At 40.5% G+C, this 23,293-nt stretch overlaps 1 protein-coding gene and 1 long non-coding RNA gene across 3 annotated transcripts in view; one reads left to right on the top strand and one right to left on the bottom strand.

The window, feature by feature from the left end:
• Positions 1-2,708: 2,708 nt before the first annotated feature.
• Positions 2,709-23,293, bottom strand: part of LOC115856308 (uncharacterized) — a 32,824-nt gene continuing 12,239 nt past the window's right edge. The window contains exons 3-4 of one of the 2 annotated variants that reach the window (XR_009559301.1): positions 12,873-12,974; positions 2,709-2,795 (exon numbers count right to left, since the gene is read on the bottom strand). This is a non-coding gene — a long non-coding RNA (uncharacterized lncRNA). Of the gene's footprint in view, positions 2,796-7,090; positions 7,703-12,872; positions 12,975-23,293 lie in introns of those variants that run through there. The other variant, XR_009559300.1, reaches the window with a different exon arrangement.
• Positions 5,053-21,545, top strand: SRGN (serglycin). Its single transcript, XM_030862427.3, has 3 exons — positions 5,053-5,194; positions 14,067-14,214; positions 20,647-21,545. Exons 1-3 carry the CDS (start codon positions 5,119-5,121, stop codon positions 20,876-20,878), a joined length of 456 nt encoding a protein of 151 aa, XP_030718287.1. The 5' UTR covers positions 5,053-5,118; the 3' UTR covers positions 20,879-21,545.

Below are 23,293 nucleotides of genomic sequence, written 5' to 3'. Positions count from 1 at the left end.
CCAGCAGTGGATTCTATCTCTTTGGATGGAGAGTAGGCAGTATCTTTTCATTCTTTAGTGGGGGTTAAAAGTTAAGATTCCCAAAAAAAAAAAAAAAAAAAAAAAGTTAAGATTCCCATGAGAAAAATGTTCACTACTTCAATGTAATAACTGTGACCAAATGGTGAAGCTTCTAAAAACCATTTAACTAAGAGATTTTGTTCATTTTTCATGTTTGTTACCGAGGGCCACCTCCCACCCCACCCCACTCCCGACCCCAGCCAAAAAAAAAGGAACCTAGAGTCTGGCAAAAAATAAGAACCAACTAAACTGTAGTAACTTAATTGGTAAATGTGGTCCGCCTCAGAAGATTGAAATCAATAGGCCGTTGAAGATCTGGTTGATGTTCTGTGGTTACAAATTAAGGGGCAAGAACTTCTCTCTTCCTTAGTAACCAATAACCTTAAATATAATTGTAGGTAAGTGAGTGGAATTTCGGTATGTGTGTGTTTTGGGGAGTAGGAGTGAAGTTGGTTGTGAAGCCTAGGAAATACCGAGTTTGGGAACTTGGATCGTTTGCTAGTCTGCAGAGGGAGCTCAGAGTCTTCAGGTGGTGAATTGATGGGTGGGTTATAGAATTGGCTGGAATCAACAACAAAGTTAGTTCTGGGGACCCTCGTGGGGCCAGGTAGTGCCACAGGGTAAGGTGTAAAATAAAAGCTGTAAGAGGAGATGAACGGGATCCTAGTGTGCAAGCAAGAGGTATGTGCTACCTGAATTACCAAAGGCAGGACATGGCAGTGCTAATCTCTGGATGGAAGGTGGTAAGGGATTTGTACTTTCCTTTAAGTCCTCTTTCGCCATCCCTCAACTACCCACTTTTCCATAGTAAACATTTATTAATTTTTAATACAAAATATAATTTAATAAATATATGAAAAATAATTTAGAATAGTATTGATAGATAGAATCTTAGGAAATAGATAAGACTTCAGAAGTCAAATAAGGAAACTCCTTTCCTGATTCATTTTCAGATAATCTTATTCCCCCTAATCATGTGTCTGCTCCCATTCCCTCATGTCTGAAATGTTTCTTAAGAGATTTGTTTCCAGTATTTTTGATCCCTGTGAAAATATTCCCAAGAAAAGTAACACATCCCCCTGTTCCCAGTTATTTATATCAATAATATTCAGCAAGTTCCATTGCAACTTTTGGTTCTTCAAAGCCCTATAATTTTGGAATTGGAATGTCATATTCTACTAGACTGTAGTCAGTATTTGAGAAGTTCTTTTATGCCTCTTTTTAAAAATAGAATTTATTTTTTAGAGCAGTTTTACGTTCACAGCAAAGTTGAGCAGAAGGTACAGAGATTTCCTACATACCCACTGCCCCTTGTTTTTCTTCTTGTCAAATTGTAGATCCAAACTATGGGAGGAGGGGTGTCCTTCCCCTCCCCTATCTCCAGTCCAAGACTAAAACACTCAAGTTCCCAAACTTTTTTTTAATAAATTTATTTATTTTATTTAATTTATTTATTGTTTCTGCCTGCGTTGGGTCTTTGTTGCTGTGTGTGGGCTTTCTCTAGTTGCAGCAAGCAGGGGCTACTCTTCCTTGTGGTGCGCAGGCTCCTCATTGCGGTGCTTCTCTCGTTGCGGAGCACGGGCTCTAGGCGCACGGGCTTCAGTAGCTGTGGCACGTGGGCTCAGTAGTTGTGGCTCGCGGGCTTTAGAGCACAGGCTCAGTAGTTGTGGCCCATGGGCTTAGTTGCTCTGCAGCATGCGGGATCTTCCTGGACCAGCGATCGAACCCGTGTCCCCTGCATTGGCAGGCGATTCTCAACCACTGCACCACCAGGGAAGCCCCAAGTTCCCAAACTTTTATGTACTTGGCAACACCTGGAGCAGCTTCTGGAGTAGGACTGTGGAAACCTTCAACAAGGGGCACCTGCTCCTGGGAAACTGGATATGCGGCTACAGTGATGAGAAGGGTAGATCAAGGAAAAGAGCTGCTGGGGATGTCTGTGAGCCTGTGCCCTCTCCCAGGGCACTCATCCTATGGGTACCCATCCACTGATACTTGGTGAGAGGTCTAAGAACACAGTGGTAGCTGTTCTCATTGTACCAAAAGCATCAAGATACTTTTATGTCTTAGATACTGTCTTCCCATGCACTGAAGGGAGGGGTGGTAGGAATGAGAGTAGAACCGAAAGAATGGGAAACTCAAAGGATGACTGAGATCCAAGAATAAAGAAGTGGGTTTTTAAAGAAAAGAATTTTTTTTTCCTGGACTTTCCTTAAAAGTCCTCTTTTAAGTCAGGAGATGTTTTCTTATTTATATGGACTCCAAATAAGATAAACATACCTTTTTAAAAGGTTGATTTTTTAAAGTGTCTTATTATGAAATTCCAAAAAATATATTAAGGTAGGGAGGCTAGTATAATGAGCCCCCACTTTTCCCATTGTTCAGCTTCAGCAATCAGCAGCCCACTGCTATACCTCTCTCATAGCCCCCTCCTCAAACTGCATTATTCTGAAGCAAATTCCAGTCATTTTATCATTTTAAACAGGAATATTTCAGTACATACCTCTAAAGACCAAAAAGACTAAAAGGAAGACTTCTGATGATTACAAAGCTTAATCTTGTTTCTTCCTCATTCTTCCTCTGTCACTGGACTTTGAACTACGAAACCTGAGTTCTAGACCTGGTTTTGCCACTCACCAGCTGTGGGACCAGCTGCAAGTCCTGTAACCTTTCTGGACTTCTTCTTTTCCCACCTGAGTGGGTGAGGTAGATGATTTCTAAGGTCTCTTCCAGTTCTAGAAATAAAAAAATCATTGGAAAATTCATTCTTTTAGCCTCCAGAGACATGATATAGATTTGGTACAGGATCTATTTCCTGTTTGTTTGGGGTTTTTTTGTGCAATGCCCAGTTCAGAGTTAAGACCTTCTCAGTGAGCAGCCAAGAAAGCCTCAGAGGCTGCTGAGTGGCAGAATCTTTAACTGGGAGCTTTAAAAAAGAACTGAGCCTTGGAGCCATCCCTTGGAGTAGTTTTGTGCTGCCCTCAGTATCTCCTCTGACAACCTCAATTTGTCTTAAAAACTGTTCTGCTGACTCGTGATTCTGGGAAGGTTCAAGTGCTCCAAACAGATCCCCCGTTTCCAAAGGCCACCCTGAGACCAATAGCAGGTGAAAGGCAACGTTTACATTGCTTTGGGGCAGGGGGGTAGTTACACTTTTAGGCAACAAGGAACTGATTTCTGTCCTGTTCCAGGATGACCGTTAAGGCTTAAGGATACCCATTTTACAGGCAAATCAACCGAGTGTGAAGTAAAGTAGGTGCATTTAAGGTTGCCTGGTGAATGAAGGACTAAGTCTAGAATGGAATTTGTCTTTTAAAAATACTGAAAACTTGTTGTAGAGAGGCTGAGGTTTAGGGATACATCCTGATCCTCCACAGTTTGAAGAGGACTAGGGAAATGAAGCTGGAGGAAGACTGTTTGGAAAAAGAAACTTGGTTGTCAGTGTAGCGGAAGCAGAGTAAATGCTTATGAATGTTGCAAATGTTTTTTAAAAAATCACCACGACCAGAGAATTAAAAAAATAAAGTACTCAAATGGGAAGAGCCTCCAAAATTACCATTTTAAAGCACAAACTCTAATCAGATCTGAGACGTTGCAGCAGCCTTGTTGAAGCTATTGACAGGGATTATTGTTTTGGTGCCAGGGTTTTAAATTGGGGGATAGGATTAAAAGGGACCAAAGATGAGGGTTGTTATTTCAAGCTGAAACCAATATTCCATGGTGGGGAACTCACTGGGTTTGTGAGTTTGGGAGTTGGTTACTGCACTTGGAGGAGTCCCCGGACACACGTCCAGCTGGTTCTGAGGAGGGTCAAAATGTGCATTCTTTGTAGCCTTTGTGGACTTGTACCACAGCTACTCAGCGATTAGATCCTGAGGCCCGTCCTTAGCAGGAAATGGTAAAGGAATCAGCAGGAAGGCTAGAACAAGGGAAGGGAAACTCCTCCCTCCTGTCAAAGGACAGGCCAGAGTGAGGATGAAAATGGAAAGTGGGCATTGTAGGGTTAGACGTGTTGAAATGGAGAGAGGTTGAATCTTGACTGGAAGTAAGGGAAAAGTACATGCCCCAAGGACAAGGGCGTGTGATAAACTGTGTTTATTATGTGACTTTAATAAGGAGCCTCTACCTCGTGTTCCTCGGGCCTCAGTCAGCACACAATCCCCAGGACATGGGGAAAATGCTGTTCCTTTACTTTGTTGTTTTGTATTTTCTGAGGTCCAGCAGCCCACTGACAGGACAACCTCCCCTTGTTTTTGATTTCCGGCTTATTCAAGGCCAGAAGACCAAAAGTCAAGTTGAAAAGTTTTACCAGGAGAAAAACATGAAAGTATTTCTTATGAAATCATAAGAAATACTTGGTGTGAAGGAGCAGAGGACTGCAAAATCATTTTTCTGTTTTACCCAGTTCTTTGTAACCAAAAATCCTCACTAGATTCTTGAGGCAGAGGGAAAGCTGGTGAGCCAGTGGGAGAAACTGAGTCCAATTAGAAGAAACTGCTCATTTGAAATCTGACAACACTTTCTTGTAGATTAAAACTCAGTTTTGAAGTTTCACTTCTTGAGCTTGGCTCAGTGAGTTATGCTACTCCTGATGAAAAAGAAAATTAAGAATATTTTATGTTGAAGGGCATCAGTGATGAAAAGGCAGCATGGCAGCATCTAGCTCCCTTATCTCATCAACTGTGCAGCGGGCTCTTAATGTTAGCAATCTCGTGTTTAGATTGTTACCTGAAGAAAGAAGAAACAAAGTGTCCTGAATGCTGATTCTACTCAGCAAGTGGCAAACAACAAAACTTTTGAAAAAGCAGACCTGGGGAGAGTCCACTGCAGTTTCATAATGGGTATGAATAGTTATTTTTCTGCCTTTTTTTTTTTTTTTCTAAATCTTTCTGGGGTTTGATGTGGATTTCTTTCTATTTGTTCAGGAAACTGTGACGTGTGTTCTGGGCAGGGTTTGAGGTTTTGGAACCTTTTCTAAAAGGGACAGAGAGCACCCTGCTACACTTCCCTGTCGTGAGGTTGGCGTGCAGACGGTGGAGCTGAAGCAAGTTGGTCATCATGCAGGTGCTCCTCCAGTGCAGTAGGCTTGTCCTGGCTCTCGCCTTCATCCTGATTTTGGGTTCTTCAGTTCAAGGTAAGACCCAGGAATCTTGTCCCCCTATAATCTTCCTTGTAAGTCCTGGGGTCCACACAAATGTTTATATTTGCTTTAAGGTATGGAATGTATTATACTGTGGGAAAGGAGGCCAAAAAAAGAAAAAAAAAAAAAAAAAAAAGGATTTGGGGTAGCTGAACTCCTTGGTGTGAGATTGGTTAAGTTTGGTACCAAAAAAAGTTAAACTCTGAGGGAGGTGTGGCCTTATAAGTTCTTAAAATGATTGAAATGTACTATTTTATTGTCAGATGAAAATTGTTTATAAATTTTTCAACGCTTAAGAAAGGAATATAGAAAATGACCTACCCCTAAGTGTCTACATCAATCCCAAGTTTTAACATAATATGGTAGTGTCATAATTATTGTGACACTGGGAAATACTATTTTTAAAATCAGAGTAAATTTGCATGTATTTTTTCTCCTTTTTAAAACTTGGTTCTTAGTGAAAATTCAATTATGTTTAGACATAGTTAATGAAAACCATCTCAGATTTTAAAGAGAGGCCAAAGAATTTTAGTAATTGTTTTGTTGCTCAGAGAAACATCACATTGGGAAATTTCTTATTAGGTCTATCATTTAGGGTTGTTTAGTCAGAATGAAACAACTTAAAACCTTTAATGACTAAGAAAATGAAAACAATCAGTTTGTAGGAAAAATACAATTTCTTCTCCTTTGGTAAATAAGCGATCATGTCTGAATAAGGCAGAAAGTCATGGCCTGATAAGTAGATGGGAGAATTTATAGTAGAAAAACTAGAGTTCCTCCAAACGGTAAAGGAAATATTGAGTCATGGTGATTGCACATATCCTGGATTTGTTTCTTCGAAGTTACTTCTAGTTGTCTTGTTTTTACTTCTGGTGGAAATGAAATTGTACACATGATCTCAGATACATTCATTATGTATTGGAAATTTATAAAATCACTTTCTTCTTGTTATGTAATTATTGAAGAAAAAAACAGCAAATAATGTTGCTGAAATTTTCCATTCGTCTATTTATTTTTTAAGGTATAAAACATTGTTGAATGTAAGGAACAGGCTTTACTTGGATCTTTTAGGGAAAACCTTCAGCTTGATGAAATAATTCCCTCATGTGCTCTGACAAGATCCAAGCACTCAGGTCCATGTTTGTAGCACAGACTTGAGTGACCTGTTGGTGCTGGGTCTACCCTGACCAGAGCTCTGTGAGTCTTTACATCTTCAAAATTTCCCAGAAATGTCACATTCCCCACTAAGGTTCTATAGGGAAAACTAAAATGAAAACAAAGGCATTCTTTATGTAATAGGTATTCTTCAGAATGTAGTGAAGAAACTATTATAACATTTTATAAAGTACTAGTATTTATGTCATCACCAGGTAGGTTTAGCTCTTTGTTGGGAAAGGAACTAAAAAAGAGAGAATGAATGGACTGAAAAACTAGGGAGTTTCCAAAGGAGAAGTGCAGCTGGTATTGGAATCAAGGGTTAGTGTTCACATCTGAATAAGAAGGGAAATAGATGTCCACCCACAGCTGCGTGTGTGAGTGACATCAGCTCAAGGCTGCAGAGAGGTCACTATTTCATCATACTTCTATGTGATGCCAGATATGATTCTGTAGCATTCTTTCCCCACTTAAAAAAAATTTTTTTCTTAACCCATTGATTTGACTGAACTGATCAACTGCACTAGGCTTTTGGCTTGTTTTTACTGAAACAAAACATCTTAGGTTATTGTATTAGTTTGCTAAGGCTGCCATAACAAAGTACCACAGACTGGGTGGCTTAAACAACAGGAATTTATTTCCTCACAGTTCTGGAGGCTAGAAGTTCAAGATCAAGGTGTCAGCAGGGTTAGTTTCATTCTGAAGCTTCTCTCCTCAGCGTGTAGATGGCCGTCTTGTCTCTGTCTTTACATGGTTCTTTGTGTGTGTCTATGTCCCCATCTCCTCTTCTTGTAAGGAAACCAGTCATACTGGATTAGGGCTCATCTGCATGACCTCATTATGTCTTAATTATCTCTTTCAAGGCCCTGTCTCCAAATACAGTCCCATTCTGAGGTACTGGGGGTTAGAACTTCAACACATTGAATTGGAGGGACACAATTCAGCCCATGTCAGTGACTATAAGTGAAGCTGAAGTAAAGACATGCTGTAAAAGTATGTCTACCAAGTGCAAAGAGATGGAAGTTTGGCAATGTGTGGGAGACCCTGGAGAGGACAGATGGCTAATTAATTTAGTGTAGAGCTCCAGGGGATTATTGATGGGGCCTTACTCATCAATTGATGAGGTGACTCTTACTCTTTTATTGCCTCTCTTTCTAAAAGATGCCCATAAAGAGGGAAAATGGAAAATCCATGAGCAGGTGTGGCCAAGGGGGTCATTGCCAGACTATGTTTCCACTCTACACTGCCTCTGAGATCACGATAATGATATTGATTCCACCTATGTGCGCTGCTGTTTGATTGTAAAGTGATTCACATCCATTCTCGGGTAAAGGATCATCACATTCCCTAGGAGGAGGAATTAACACCAATTTATAGAGGGGAAAATTGGATCTTACATTCATCATTTCATTTGCTCTTTACATCAACCTCTTGCAAAAAATTTATGAGATTTGCCCAAGGCCCATTACAACTAATTAATGGCAGAGCTAGTCATCTGATTTCAAGTTCAGAGTTAACTTTCTACTGCAATTTAGCTGTATTCTAGGTGGATTAGAGATTTTCTTTATTTAAAACAACCTTGCTTTGACTCTAGCCCTTGCTACAAAAACCACTGAGTTGAGGGACAGAGAAGGAGAAATTGAAAGTAAACTTGGAACTTTTTATAGCTTGTCAAACCATACAAGGGTGGGGGAACTTTATTCATCTTGTGGAATTGATTGGCCTGTAGGAAGCAGCTCCAGCTTAGATGGTGACTTCTGTTTGAATGCCACCAAACAATGAATGAGATGGTCTCCCTCCCCCCCTCCCCACAACATGGCAGTTTCCGCTTAAATTTTTCTAGCACACTTGTAGCAAGTCTCCATTAAGAATAGGAAATTAGTAAATTGAGATGATGTTGGAGAAAAATTGATATTACAATACGATATTACTGGGGTAAGTTATTTGCTCTGGTAATGTTTACTTATAGAAAGTATTTGCTAAAGCAAGACTAGTGACTCTGTGTGTATGTGTGAAAGAAATAGGGGCAAAGACAGAGACAGAGAGAGACAAAGACAGACCGAGAAAGGGCGGGGGTAGGCAGTGAGGGAAGTGATTGTAAATAAAAAACATTCTTCTCCCTTGAATCCACCACAAAATTAACCAGGAGATCTGTAAGTGGGGCCTCTTAGGAAGATAATTTTTCTGTCCATGAGCATATTCCCTTTTATTTTTTAAATTACGGTAATCTTAAGATTTCTCTCAAGCAAGACAGAATCAAGATACTCCCACACATCGGGGGCTGGAACTGTTGAATTTTCACATTCTGCCAACACCCTTGAATAAATATGTCAGGAACTTGGTATCTGTAACCGTGTTCTTTATTTTAAAGCAGATTTAAAATCCCCAGTGTGTTGATCATTTTATAATATATAGCAATACAGGACCACTATGTTATGCACCTGAAACTAACATAGTATATTAGGTCAACTATACTTAAAAAAGAAAAACCACCTCGGGACTTCCCTGGTGGTCCAGCGGTTAAGAATCCGCCTTCCAATGCAGAGGAGGTGGGTTCAATCCCTGGTGGGGGAACTAAGATCCCACATGCCGTGGAGCAACTAAGCCCACACACTCTGGAGCCTGCCCACCACAACTAGAGAGAAGCCCGTGTGCCGCAATGAAAGATCCTGTGTGCCGCAGCTAAGTCCCGACACAGCCAAAAATAAAAAAATAAATATTAAGAAAACACCTAATATGATTTTATTTACATGAAACATCCAACTTGCTTAAAAATATAGAGATAAAAAGTAGATTGATTAGTGGTTACTTAGGGATGAGAAGCATGAGATACAGGAGCTGGCTAGCTAAAGGATAGGGGATTTCTCTGTGATGATAAAATTGTTCTAAATTTGTGGTGATAGTTGCACATACCTATGAATATGCTAAAAACCACTGAATTTTACATTTTAGAAGAGTGATTGTGTGCTATGTTACATACATACCAATAAAACTTTTTTTAATTAAAAAAATAAAATCACCAGTCCCAAACTAGATAAACATTTCTGTGGGGGAGGTGGACTTCTATCTTTGATTTCTTTATCAATTTTGGAATAGCTTTACTGAGATAGATTTCATATACCATACAATTCACCCATTTAAAGTGTACATCGATGGTTTTTTAGTATATTCACAGATACGTGCAACCATCACCATAGTCTATTTTAGAACATTTTCGTCACCCAAAAAAAGAAACCCCTCTTTATAAATTTTAAAAGCTGAGATTCTAAACTCTAGAGGGAATTTGTATTTTAGAAGTTTTCTAATTTACCAGAGTTGTGTTTCTTACACCAGTGAAAAGATGAGATCTTTCACTGAGATGCTTCCTCATTAAACTATTAGTTTTACTTTTCTGTTTAACTTCCTATCTATGCAAGCACTTACTTTGTTTGATATTCAGCCATCCACGACAGTAGAGAAGAATGTCTAGACCTGCTCTGTCTGAAATGGTAGCCACGGGCTTCTTGTGGCTGCTAAGCACTTGAAATGTGTGAAATGTGGCGAGTCCAAAATGAGGTATTGTGTAAGTGCAAAATACACACCAGATTTGAAATCTTAGGATGAAAAAAAGTGTAAAATATCCATTAATAACTTATATTGATTATGTTGTGACAATATTTGAATATATTTAAGTAAAATATTTTCAAATTAATGTCACCTCTTTTTTACTTTTTAAAATATGGCTGTTGTAACATCCATACGTGTACGGATGGTTTCTCTTGTTTCTATTGGACCGCGCTGGTCTAGACGGCATGGGGTGTGAAGACATTGCCCTCTGCTGGAGCAGATGTTGAATTTTTACCTGACTCACAATGATGACGCTTCTAAGTAACAATTCAGTAGATGCCAAGCTTAAGCTTCTTCAGGAAAGAATCAGAGGAGAAGGAGCTAAAATGTATTAAATACCTACCATGTGCAAAGGCTTGTGCTAGATGTTTCAGATACTTTTATCTTGTTTAAACAGGAACTCTTTGGGATTCTATTATGGGATACTGTCGTGGAACAGAAGTTTAAATTTGGTCTCTCTACAAGCTGTTCACTATCAGAGATAGGTCAATAGGTCATTCTCATTCTCCTCCTCAGCAGAGAAACTAGCATTTAAAGAACTCTGACGGGACTTTCCTGGTGGTCCACCGGTTAAGACTCCGTGCTCCCAATGCAGGGGGCCCGGGATCGATCCCTGGTTGGGGAACTAGATCTCCTATGCCTGTGTCAACTAAGAGTTCACATGCCGCAACTAAGAAGTCCGCATGCTGCAACAAAGATCCCGCATGGCACAATGAAGATCCTGCGTGCTGCAACCAAGACCCAGTGCAGCCAAAATAAATAAACAAATAAATGTTAAAAAAGAAAAGAAAAGAAAAGGGAGAGATTAATTTAAATAAATAAAGAGCTCTGGGCTTCCCTGGTGGCGCAGTGGTTGAGAGTCCGCCTGCCGATGCAGGGGACGCGGGTTCGTGCCCCGGTCCGGGAAGATCCCACATGCCGCAGAGCAGCTGGGCCTGTGAGCCATGGCCGCTGAGCCTGTGCGTCCGGAGCCTGTGCTCCGCAATGGGAGAGGCCACAACAGTGAGAGGCCCACGTACCGCAAAAAAAAAAAAAAAAAAGAGCTCTAACCATGGTGCTAGGTACTATTCTACGAGCCTAATATTTATATCTCATTATTAGAGCTACTACTGTCCCCATTTTATGGATGAAGAAATTGAGGTACAGGGAGGTTAAGGTTACACAGCTAGTAAGGGGGAGACATTGTGATGTCAACTTGACATCACAAGTTGATGTCAAGCCTTACCTCCAGCCTCCAAGCAGTGACAAAGCTAACCCATTCTGGATGAGTAGCGTCCCAGACCAGAAACTGTAAGTTATATTCAGGAACTATGGGGAAGATTGTGATAGAATAGTAGTTCTAAAAGAAAGGATGAATGAAAGTAAGACAGACAGAAAGAAAGAAGGAAAACAATGGGAGAACATTTACTTTCTACATTAGAGTCTTTGTTTTGTTTATATTTTTAAAAGAATATTGTTTATTACAGCAATTTAGAAAACAAAGTGAGAAAAAAATCACCAGAGTCTACCACTATAGTTATTTCTGTGTATTTCCTCCCATTCCTCACGCCCCCCGATATCTATTTATGTAGTTGCATTAACAACTGTTATGCATAGAGTGGTATTCTGCTTTTTAAAAAATATTTATTTATTTATTTTTGGCTGTATCAGGTTTTAGTTGCAGCACACAGGATCTTTCGTGTGGCACACGGACTCCTCTCTAGTGGTGGCGCAAAGGCTCCAGCACATGCAGGCTCAGTAGTTGTGGCGCAAGGGCTCTCTAGTTATGGCTTGTGGGCTCATAGTTGCGGCACACGGGCTTAGTTGCCCTGCAGCTCATGGGATCTTAGTTCTCTGACCAGGGATAGAACTTGAGTCCTCTGCATTGGAAGTCCCCTGGACCACGAGGGAAGTCCCCTCTGGACCATGAGGGAAGTCCCCTCTGCTTTTTTTAAACTAATTTTTGAACATAGATTTTCCTATGATGCTATATAGTCTTTTCCATAACTACTGCTTTTTTCCCATTTGTTTAATAGTCTCTCATATGAATGCCTCATAATTAATCTGAGTATTTTCTCTTGTTTTGATTATTTAGTTATTTCCTGTTTCCCTATTTTAAATAATACTAAGGTGAACAGCATCATGAATTCTTTATATATTTTCTCTCCTTTCTCTCCATATATATGTATATAATGTATATCTTAATGATGTTATTAATAACTTAGCAATGGTGTATTTATAAAATTAATCAGAAATATTAGCTAGGACAAAGTTGAGTGTAAACAGACATAATAGAGTTTCATGAGGAAAGAGGACATTTTGCAAAAGTTCTGTGGTTCTGCAATCTTTTAAGAACAAAGTCCTTGGCCACCCCATTAAGATGTAAAGTGAATTTGACCTCAGTAGAGGCTTCACTTTTCAACCTCTGATAGTTGAGAATAGGACACAACTTGTGCATACTCTCCTAGAAATACAGATACCCAGAGGGAAAAAAAGCAAAACTCCAGGACTTATGGTCTTTGGGAGGGCTGGGTAATGAGATTAGGAGTAAATTTTTTTGTATGTTGGTTTGCTACATTTTTCAAAATTTTCTATAATGAACATACATTCCTTTTCTAAGATAAATTTTATTAAAAATTGCAACAAAAGCAGTCTAGATGTAAGGAATATCTAAATAAACTCTCCATTTCTAGGAGAGAGTACTATAAAAGGTAGAGAGCCCTCTAGAACCTGATTTAAAGTCAGGAAACCATTGACAAGTTGCTGTATGTATCCATTTACATAAAATTCTAGAAAATGCAAACTAATTTATAATGACAGTAAGTAGATTGATGGTTGAGGGGGGCTGGGGGGAGTCAGGAGGAGGGAGGGAGAAGAGCAGGATCACAAAGGGGCACAAGGAAACTCTGGGGGATGTTGAATATGTTCATACCCTTGATTGTGGTGATGGTTCCATTGTGTATCCATTTGTCGAAACGAATTGTGCACTTTAAATATGCACAGCTTATTGAATGTCAAGTCCACCTTAAGAAAGCTGTCAAAAAATAAAAATAATTTTGAATAGATAATACATACGTATGGCTCAAAAATCTAATGATTCAAAAGGATATGCAGTGAAAAGTCAATGCTCTTCCTTCCACTGTCTTCCAGCCACCAATTCCCTCCACAAAGATGATCAGTTTGCTGTGTATCTTTTCAGAGATGTTCTGTGCATATAAGCATATATGTAAATATAGTGTGAAAAAACACAAACACACACAAATGGTAACAAACAATTCATAGTGTTCTTTACTTTTTTAAACTTAATAATATACCTTGGAGGGAATTCCCTGGCGGTCCAGTAGTTAGGACTCCAGGCTTTCACTGCCGAGGGATTTTTGAAATCTCTGACTAGATGTGAGGGCAAAGAAAGAGGCCAAGTTTTTAACCTACTTTTCATTCCCAAGAATACCCAAGAATTTCTTTTCAATACCCAAGAATGGCCCTAAAGAACTAGGGCTCTGTAGTATCTCGGGTACCAATTGGTACATGCCTTAACCTTTCTGAGCATGATTCGACTCATCTCTACCAGAACAGGCAGGATTCAGGGTCAGATACAGGTTTGAATCCTGGGTCCTTTACTTAGTACCTGTGCAGCCTCAGTTTTCCTTTGTATAAAATGGAAATAATAGTACAAAGATAATGATAGTTAATATTTTCAAGTGTTTACTGTGTACCTGGCACTATGTTAAGATCTTTACATGCATTTTCTCATTTAATTTTTGTGACCAGCTTATGAAAGAGAGACACTCTTAGTACCTCAGTTTTCTGGTGGGGGCTTGGGGAAGTTAAGGTTTCACGGCTCACCAGTAGCAGAGCTGAGACTTCACTCCAGGCAGCTAATTGCCAAAGCCTGTTCTAACCTTAAATTCTAGGCTACTTTAGAGGGGTGTTGTGAGAAGGACAAATGGTGTGCATAAAGGGCTAGCAAATAGTCGGTGCTCCTGTGATATTAATGATCATAAAACCTGTCCACACCTTACCTACCAAATTTAGAATCTATTTAATTAAAAATTTCTTAGGGACAGAGTGATTAGAAGCTGTGTAAGAGACATTTATTGACCACGTGGGTTCCATGTTTGGGCAGGTTCTCCTGTGCGGAAAGCCAGATACCAGTGGGTACGCTGCAATCCTGACAGCAATTCTGCAAACTGCATTGATGAAAAGGGACCAGAGTTCGATCTACTTCCAGGTGAATACAACAGAATCCTACCTCCAAGGACTGACCCTTTTTCGTAAGTGGACTTTCTTGATTTTACTTTCACCATCCGCTGCTGAGATCCTGGCATGGAGGTGGGAGGGTTGCCAAGAGTGTTTTTCTTCAGGCTCTTGCTTCCATGGTTAGGTTCCATGGTTAGGTTTTCACTGCACAGTACAGGGTAAAACTGTACTGTCTTTACTGGTATATGAGATGCACAAGAATACATGATTCACCTACCTTTTTAAGAATTTTATTTATTTTTTAAAATTTATTTATTTTTGGCTGAGTTGGGTCTTTGTTGCTGCGCGCGGGCTTTCTCTAGTTGCTGAGAGCAGGGGCTACTCTTCGTTGCGGTGCACGGGCTTCTCATTGTGGTGGTTTCTTTTGTTGCGGAGCATGGGCTCTAGGCATGCGGGCTGAGTAGTTGCGGAGTGCGGGCTTAGCTGCTCTGCGGCATGTGGGATCTTTCCAGACCAGAGATAGAACCTGTGTCTCCTGCACTGGCAGGCAGATTCTTAACCACTGCGCCACCAGGGAGGTCCCTATTCACCTACACTTTTGCAAGGTCTTTTTCTTGTGGCAGAAACAAAAATTGAATACTTTTCACCAATAGGTATTGAAAATGATTGAACATTATTTTATTAATGTAAATAGAGCACATTGTATATTTATATTAAAATCCAATAGGAGTCTATCACCTGAATGGATAAACAAAATGTGGTACATCCCTTAAGTAGAATATTATTTGGCCATAAGAAAGAAGGAGTTATTGATAAATGCTACAACATGGATGAATCCTGAAAACATTATGCAAAGTGAAGGAAACCAGACACAAAAAGCCACATATTGTATGATTCCATTTATGTGAAATGTCCAGAATAGGCAAATCCATAGAGACAGAAATAGAGTAGTGGTTGCCAGGGGCTGTGAGGGAGGGAGGAATAAAGAGTGACTGCTATTAGGTGCAAGATTTTTGAGGGGTGACAAAAATGTTCCGTTAGGTGGTAGTGATAAAAAAAAAAAGAAGAAATTAGGGAAAGGAAGAATAAGTGACCACGACTCATAAAAAAGAAAGTCAAAACTCTTCTTTTTTTTAAATTAAATTAAATTAATTTACGTTTTATACAGCAGGTTCTTATTATCTATTTTATACATATTAGTGTATAAATGTCAACCGCAATCTCCCAATTCATCCCCCACCCCACTTCCTCCCTTGGTGTCCATACATCCAAAACTCTTCTTGATCAAATAAAACCTGCCTTATACTTGCAAAAAAGATCCAATAGGAATTCATAAGTAACAAAAATTGAATTGTATTAAAACCCATTATTTCAATGAATATCAAAATTATATGTAGCAAAGATACATTATGAAAAGAATTATCATAAAAGTTTTAATCTTCAGGCTTAAATAGAAAATCACTCCCCTGAAAGCCACGTAAATCATCATGCCCAAACCACGTAAGTCTATCATCACTTTGGGGATCCTGGTAACCCCCTTCATCACTGAAATTATATCACCACCATCCTCAAAATACAACTCTGCAACCCTTCGCTTTTAGGTCCACGGCATAAAGCTTGAACGTGATATTACAGCATCCTCCATTATTTTAAGAAACGGATTTCAACAGTGATTCATTTAAATCTAAGATATTAGAGGAACAACGCAAGTCCTCCAAAACAAATATTTACACTATTTCTTCCCTCCTCAAATCTGTATGATCTTCCACACTCTTTGACATAAATTGTAGCAATAATTTTTTGGATCCGTGTCCTAAGGCAAAGGAAACAAAAGCAAAAATAAACAAATGGGACCTAATTAAACTTAAAAGCTTTTGCACAGCAAGGGAAACCATCGACAAACAAAAGGACAACCTACTGAATGGGAGAAAATATTTGCAAGTGATATGACTAATAAGGGGTTAATATCTAAAGTATATAAACAGCTCATACAACTCAACATCAAAAAAACAAACATCCCGATTAAAAACTGGGCAGAAGATCTGAATAGACATTTTTCCAAAGAACACATCCAGTTAGACAACAGGCACATGAAAAGATGCTCAACATCGCTAATCACCAGAGAAATGCAAATTAAAACCACAATGAATATCACCTCCCACCTGTCAGAATGGCTGTCATCAAAAAGATCACAAATAATAAATTGCTGGCGAGGATGTAGAGAAAAGGGGACTCTTGTACCTTGTTAATGGGAATGTATATTGGTGCAACCACTGTACAAAACAGTGTGGAGGTTCCTCAGAAAACTAAAAATAGAGTTACCATATGATCCTGCAACTGTACTCCTGGGTATATATCCAAAGAAAATGAAAACACTAATTTGAAAAGATATATGTACCCCAATGTTCATAGCAGCATTATTTATAATAGCCAAGATATGGAAGCAATCTAAGTGTCCATCAGTAGATGAATGGATAAAGAAGATGTGATACACACACACACACACATTGGAATACTACTCAGCCATAAAAAAGAACGAAATTTTGCCATTTGCAGCAACACGGATGGACTTGGAGGGTATTATGCTTAGTGAAATAAGTCAGACAGAGAAGACAAATACTGTATGATATCACTTATACGTGGAATCTAAAAAATAAAACAAACTTGTGAATATAACAAAAAAGAAACAGACACACAGATATAGAGAACAAACCAGTGGTTACCAGTGGGGAGAAGGAAGGGGGAGGGGCAAGCTAGGGGCAGGGGATTAAGAGGTACAAACTACTGTGAATAAAATAAATAATCGGCCTTTCCTGGTGGCTCAGTGGTTCAGAATCCGCCTGCCAATGCAGGGGACGCGGGTTCAAGCCCTGGTCCGGGAAGATCCCACATGCTGCAGAGCAACTAAGCCCGTGTGCCACAACTACTGAGCCTGTGCACCTAGAGCCCGTGCTCTGCAACAAGAGAAGCCACCGCAATGAGAAGCCCGCGCACCGCAACGAAGAGTAGCCGCGGCTTGCGCCAACTACAGAAAGTCCGCGCACAGCAAGGAAGACCCATCGCAGCCAAAAATAAATAAATAAAAATAAATAAATAATCTACATGGATGTATTGTACAACACAGGGAATATAGCCAATATTTTATAATAACTATAAATGGAATATAACCTTTAAAATTGTGAATCACTGTTGTACACCTGAAATGTATATAATATTGTAAATCAACTCTACCTCAACTAAAAATAATAAATAAAAAAAAATCTCTAGGATCTTCTCTTTCCTCAGCCAGCAACTTTCCTTCTTGCTCTGACACTCCTGTTAATATGGATGCACAGCCCCTGCTTCTGTGACGGTCTTGGACACTCTTGCTCTCAGATCCATTTCTTCTCCTTCCATCTCCCTGCTCTCCGTTGGGTGAGGGTGGTAAGGGCTGATCCCTATGGTCTGCATTTCTCAGGCTCCCAGATCTGTGGCTGAGTTTGGCCAGTGGGATGCCTGAAAGGGAGACTGGTCAGCGTGGGCGGCAAGAAGAGACAAGGATGTTTCTTCTCATTCCTGCCTTGGGTGGCACCTCTGGCAGGGCTGTGTCTCATCCATGGCTTCAGCTTCCACCAGATGCTCTTGGTCCCTGGGCTCAGGTAGTACCACCTCCTCCACTGTCCCTCTAGCCCAGGGAGGGAAATATTTTCTTGCTGTTCCTCATCTCTGGGTTTCCTTATTATTCCCTATTTGGCTTTGCTTCTCTTCCATCTCATGTGTTAGCAATTCCCTGTCTTAAATATTTAGGTAAGTTTCTTGACTGTACTATGACTGTGGCAGCTTCTAAGGCCACCCCTCCTTGTGCTGGGCATCCTATCCCCATGCACCTTCTCCAGGACTTTAATTCTGCAGTTAACCCTCTGAACCCAGCATCTTCTCATCAGTATGCAGACATTCTCTAGTATCTCCTACATTTAGGTAAAATCCCCTCTTTGACTCTGCATCCTTTCCAGCTGTTGCCCCATTCTCTGCTCCTCTTCATAGTAACACTTCCTGATAGGGTTGCTGATGCTTACTATCTCCTCAACCCCTTCTGGTTCTACCTTCACCCAGAGAGCTTGGTAGAAGCACTTACTTTTTTTTTGCGGTACGCGGGCCTCTCACTGCTGTGGCCTCTCCCGTTGCGGAGCACAGGTTCCGGACGCGCAGGCTCAGAGGCCATGGCTCACGGGCCCAGCTGCTCCGCGGCATGTGGGATCCTCCCGGACCGGGGCACGAAACCGTGTCTCCTGCATCGGCAGGCGGACTCTCAACCACTGCGCCACCAGGGAAGCCTACTTTTTTTTTTTTTTAATTTAAGTTCTTTTTTTTTTAATTGAACCTGGGCCCTCGGCAGTGAAAGCGTGGAGTCCTAACCACTGGACTGCCAGGGAATTCCCAATTTAAGTTCTTTTTTATTTTCCTCCACACTGGTAAAAGTTCCAAGGGAGCTTAAAGTTTTTTTAAACATTTTAACTATTCCTCTTTCCCACTCCCGACTTCTGAATTTACAAAGCAAAGGAGAGCAGGAGTCCCAATTTTTAATGGTTCCCCATCTCCTCATGTTATTTGATCCAAAAACTATATACAAGTTTGTAGCAGTCATAGTTATTGTACATGTTTAGGAGGGAGGGAGGCAAGAAGGGATAGGGAGGTCTTCCCTAGTGGCGCAGTGGTTGAGAGTCCGTCTGCCGATGCAGGGGACATGGGTTCGTGCCCTTGTCCGGGAAGATCCCACATGCCGCGGAGCGGCTGGGCCCGTGAGCCACGGCCGCTGAACCTGCGCGTCCAGAGCCTGTGTTCTGCAACGCGAGAGGCCACAACAGTGAGAGGCCCGCGTACCGCAAAAAAAAAAAAAAAAAGGGATAGGGAGAATGGTGATCCAAAAGAATAAAAACAGCAACCAAATAGGTCACAATTACTTCCTGTTGACACATCTGCTGGTTACTTCTCTATGTTTAGCTAACTTGACTTCTCTCTCTCTCTTTTTTTTTTCCTGCGCCACATGCCTTGTGGGATCTTAGTTCCGGGCTAAGGATTGAGCCTGCGCCCTTGGCACTGAAGTGCAGAGTCTTAACCACTGAACCGCCAGGGAATTCCCACTTGACGTGTCAGTTGTTTTCAAAAACAGTTGACCACCCTTCCTCTGAAATACTTTTTTCTCTGGGCTTCCATGGCCCCACCTTGTCTTGGGTTTCCTTCTACTTCCCTGTCTGTTCTTTCTCCTTTGATTAATATTTAATATGTTGGGGTGGCCCTAGCTCTGTCGTGGGCTGCTTTTGTATCTGCATGCCTTTTTTGGGTGACTTCATCCTGTTCCATGGCTTTAAATACTATGTGTGTGTGTGTGTGTGTGTGTGTGAGAGAGAGAGAGAGAGAGAGAGAGAGAGAGAGAGAGAGAGAGAGAGAGAGAGAGAGGGAGAGAGAGGGAGAGGGAGAGGGAGAGGGAGAGGGAGAGGGAGAGGGAGAGGGAGGGGGAGAAACTACCAAATCTGTTTCCAGCTCTGATTCCTTTTCCTAACCAGCTGACCAACTATCCAGCAGGTCACCCTCTATTACATTATTCCACTTTGTTTCTCTGCATAACATTTAGCCCCACCTAATATTTTCCTGATTTGCTTATTCACTTTTTATTGTCTGTCTCCCCGCCAAAGTTATAAACCTCTGAGCAGGGACCTCATCTGTCAGTCCCCATTCTATCCCAGGCCCTCAGAACAGGGATCAGATATTCAATATTTATCGAATGTAGGCATGAAGGAAACTCTAATCTGTTGTATGGCCTGTGGTTTATTATTTTCATGTAGAAAATGACCCATAGGCTGTGAAACTCAACTTTTGTCTCTGATGCTTTGTTGCCTTATTCTGCCACTGATGGGTGGCATCATTGCTCTGGTCCTTTGGTGCTGAGTGGATTTCAAACTACCCCACTGAACCCAGTTGAATGAATGCACTTATTTGCGGGGAGGAGATTGAATGTTAACATGCTGGCAAATATAATGCTTGACTTGTTGCAAAGAATTTCTTAAGCGTGAGCTTTGTTGAAGCCCTGTGAAGTTATTAGAGATTTTGCAGAATTTTTAAAATAGGAAAAATATACATCTAGTCTAATTTACTTGTGTGTCCTTTCTTCAGTGGGAGAAAGTGTAAAAATGGGATCTTTTCTGTAAAAAATAAATGACCCGTTAAGTATATTCTAAATATAGGATTGCTATGTTAGTGATAAGAAAATTAGCATTTTTATATGCATCTGCAATGAGTAGATGTGAAGCTGATAAAGGCAACGAGTTAGATACAGTAAGTATTGTAAATATGTGGAAAGGTCTGACTTATTTTTTGTTTTAAAACATTAAATAACTGGGAAACTTTTAACTTAAAATTTGAGCAACGGAGTGGCTACATTTACTTTCATATCTTAAAAAATTTATTATGATTATCTTTTCATGTCTCAAAGTTTAATGTTTCTTTTCCACTTTTCTGTCATGCTTCAGAATGATGAAATCCAGGAACTTGAATGATGTCTTCCCTCTTTCTGAGGACTTTTCAGGATCAGGCTCTGGAAGTGGCTCTGGAAGTGGCTTCCTACGTGAAATCGAACAGGAATACCAACCACTAGAAGAAAACGATGCTTTTTATTACAACTTTAGGTCTCTGGAGAGAAATTTGCCCTCAGACAACCAGGACTTGGGTCAGAATGGACCAGAAGAGGATTTTACTATATAAAAGAGAGGGTTTCCCAGCTTGACACCAGGCAATGTATTTGTGTACCATGGTTAAATGATTAATTTGAGGACAAAAAGCTTTATAGAAAATTTAAAACATCTGAAAAGGAAGTTTAAGTTTTATTATCTTTTTTTTCTCATGAATTCTTAAAGCCTCCTTTTTCTATCCTAATGTCCTGGAAAATACCTGCATTTGTTTTGTATTGTATTCAACAACATCACTATGAAGTTAACTAGACTCCACATATGTATAAAATTGCTTTAAAGAATAAATTATACTGTTCTTAAAACATTTAGTTTGAGAAACAAATTGACAGGCATTATTTCATATCTAAATCTTCAGGAAGCTGACTCTGATTATGAAATCTAGATATGCCTCTTTTTTTGTGAAAAAACACAGATGAAACATACAGTGAATTGGGTATTTGACATGTTTGGGTTTGACATGTTTTACAGTGTGAAGTTAACTGCTTTAATAGTACCACTGGAGGTGTTTGCAGAGCTAGTGGACAGCGTTTGCTTAGAAGTGTGATTGCTGTCACAATTAGAAACTTAACACCCAGATTAAAGCACAATTGTGCTCTCAATACCTCATACTGCTTTACTTTTTTTCCTGGATATCTATGTATTTTCAAACATTACTCTATTAAAGCAGAAGTATAATCAAAGGGTCAAGCTGTCTGGGCTCTCTTGTTCATGAAGTAATTATTTGTTCAAATGTTTCTAGATTCTCATCAACAAAATATCTGTAAAGTTATTTTACAGTGAGACCAAATTTTGTAACTGGAATCAAATCCTGTTAACTAGCAGATGAAGAAAACAATCATGCTACAGAGAGGGTTACTCTTGTCCAAACAATTCCTCTTCTTTAGGGCTATACTATACTCATCTCTGTTCCCCTTAATTCTGAAAAGCCTGTCAGCATCATTGTCATGGATCCTGTTCTGTACCATGTAGATCCCCTCTTCAGAACTGATGACTTATTCAAATTAACCTCTGTGGAAGAGAGACACCTTGTTCAAGGGCACACCTCTTCCCATGGCAGCCTGCACCCAATGCCTGGTTGATGTGAGCATATGAGTGCCAGACCCCTCCCCTGAACTTGGAACAATTCAGCAGGGCAATCACAGATTCAGAGCTCCCTGAGGAGTCATCTGAGGCTTTGTTGGGACTGTTTTGCAGCTCAGTTTCTTCCTTTACTTAGTCTTGCTTCCTTCCATTCCCCCCTGAGAGAGCTCCCTTAAGAACTTTCTGCACACTAGTTTTCATCTCAGAGTTTGCTCTATGGGGAATCCAACCTGTGAAAGTTGGTGCCAGGATGGGTAGAAAGCAGATGCTAAAATGGGATTTTGGAGCTGGATCACCTACTGTCTGGTTGGCAATGAGGACCCCGTCACTGGCTGTAGATGCAGAACAACCACAAGAGAGCACTGCAATCGTTCAAACTTTCACTGATGATGAACTGGGATGGTGTACCAGTGGAAGGAAGTGCACCAGGGTGCGGTATATGAGGCATCTGAGAAATATGGGGAAGTAGTAATTATAGAGACAATGACACTGGATGGCTCTTGCTGGAGGCAATTAATGAAACACCAAGGATGATTAATTAAAGACTAAATGTGAAAACTAATGGACCTCCTCAGCAGCATATTAAGAAACTCTCTTCTGCAGTGGAAGGGCAGGAAAAGCTGAGGCTCAGGCCCAGGATATAATCAGAAGAATAGCAGAGTTCAAGAATGTTAAGTTGCCAAGTTAGCCAAGTCTGTTATACAACATCAGGGCCCTGACTGGGAAAATACTGGACCCTCAGAAATGAAGACCTCTGAGTAGAAACGTATCTGGGTTGATAGATTCAGAATTCAAATCCCCAGACTTCCTCAAACCCTCTGAATCTATAGAAGAGGCCCACTCCTTAAGAATTAATGCTTTCCTCTGGCTTGAAGATGATTAAGAAGCCTCTGACCTTTAAGACCACATGCACACTCCCTCTAGGTCTGCCTTGCCACCCCACCTAGCCACCAGATCCATAACTAAAGTTACAATATAAACCAACAGGAAAGTGTTGGGGCTGCTAAGGAGGAAAGGTGAAGGTTTCTGCAGAGCTTAGCTGACATGCACCTCAGAAGCCTAGAAAGTGTCTATGTGCCTTAACTCTAAGAGTGCTAGATCAAGGGATGGAGGAAAAACAAAGTTGGATAAGGAAGTGTTTATCAATATGGAAGTGTTAGGGGAACCACTGACCAAAACAACCTGCCCTGGCCAGGCATGAGTGTAACCACTTGCATGAGTTATCTTACAACAGGAGGTCCTGTTAAGGAAGGACCTTACCACTGACAAGCTACCACTGACTGGAAGAATTCGGGAAAGGCCAAAGGAGAGAGGTGACGCCAGTCCATATGTCCCAGTATCCTTCTTG

This window comes from Globicephala melas, chromosome 16 (genome assembly GCF_963455315.2).
Source record: "Globicephala melas chromosome 16, mGloMel1.2, whole genome shotgun sequence".
Taxonomy (NCBI): domain Eukaryota; kingdom Metazoa; phylum Chordata; class Mammalia; order Artiodactyla; family Delphinidae; genus Globicephala; species Globicephala melas.
This window is presented reverse-complemented; position numbering and strand designations above follow the sequence as displayed.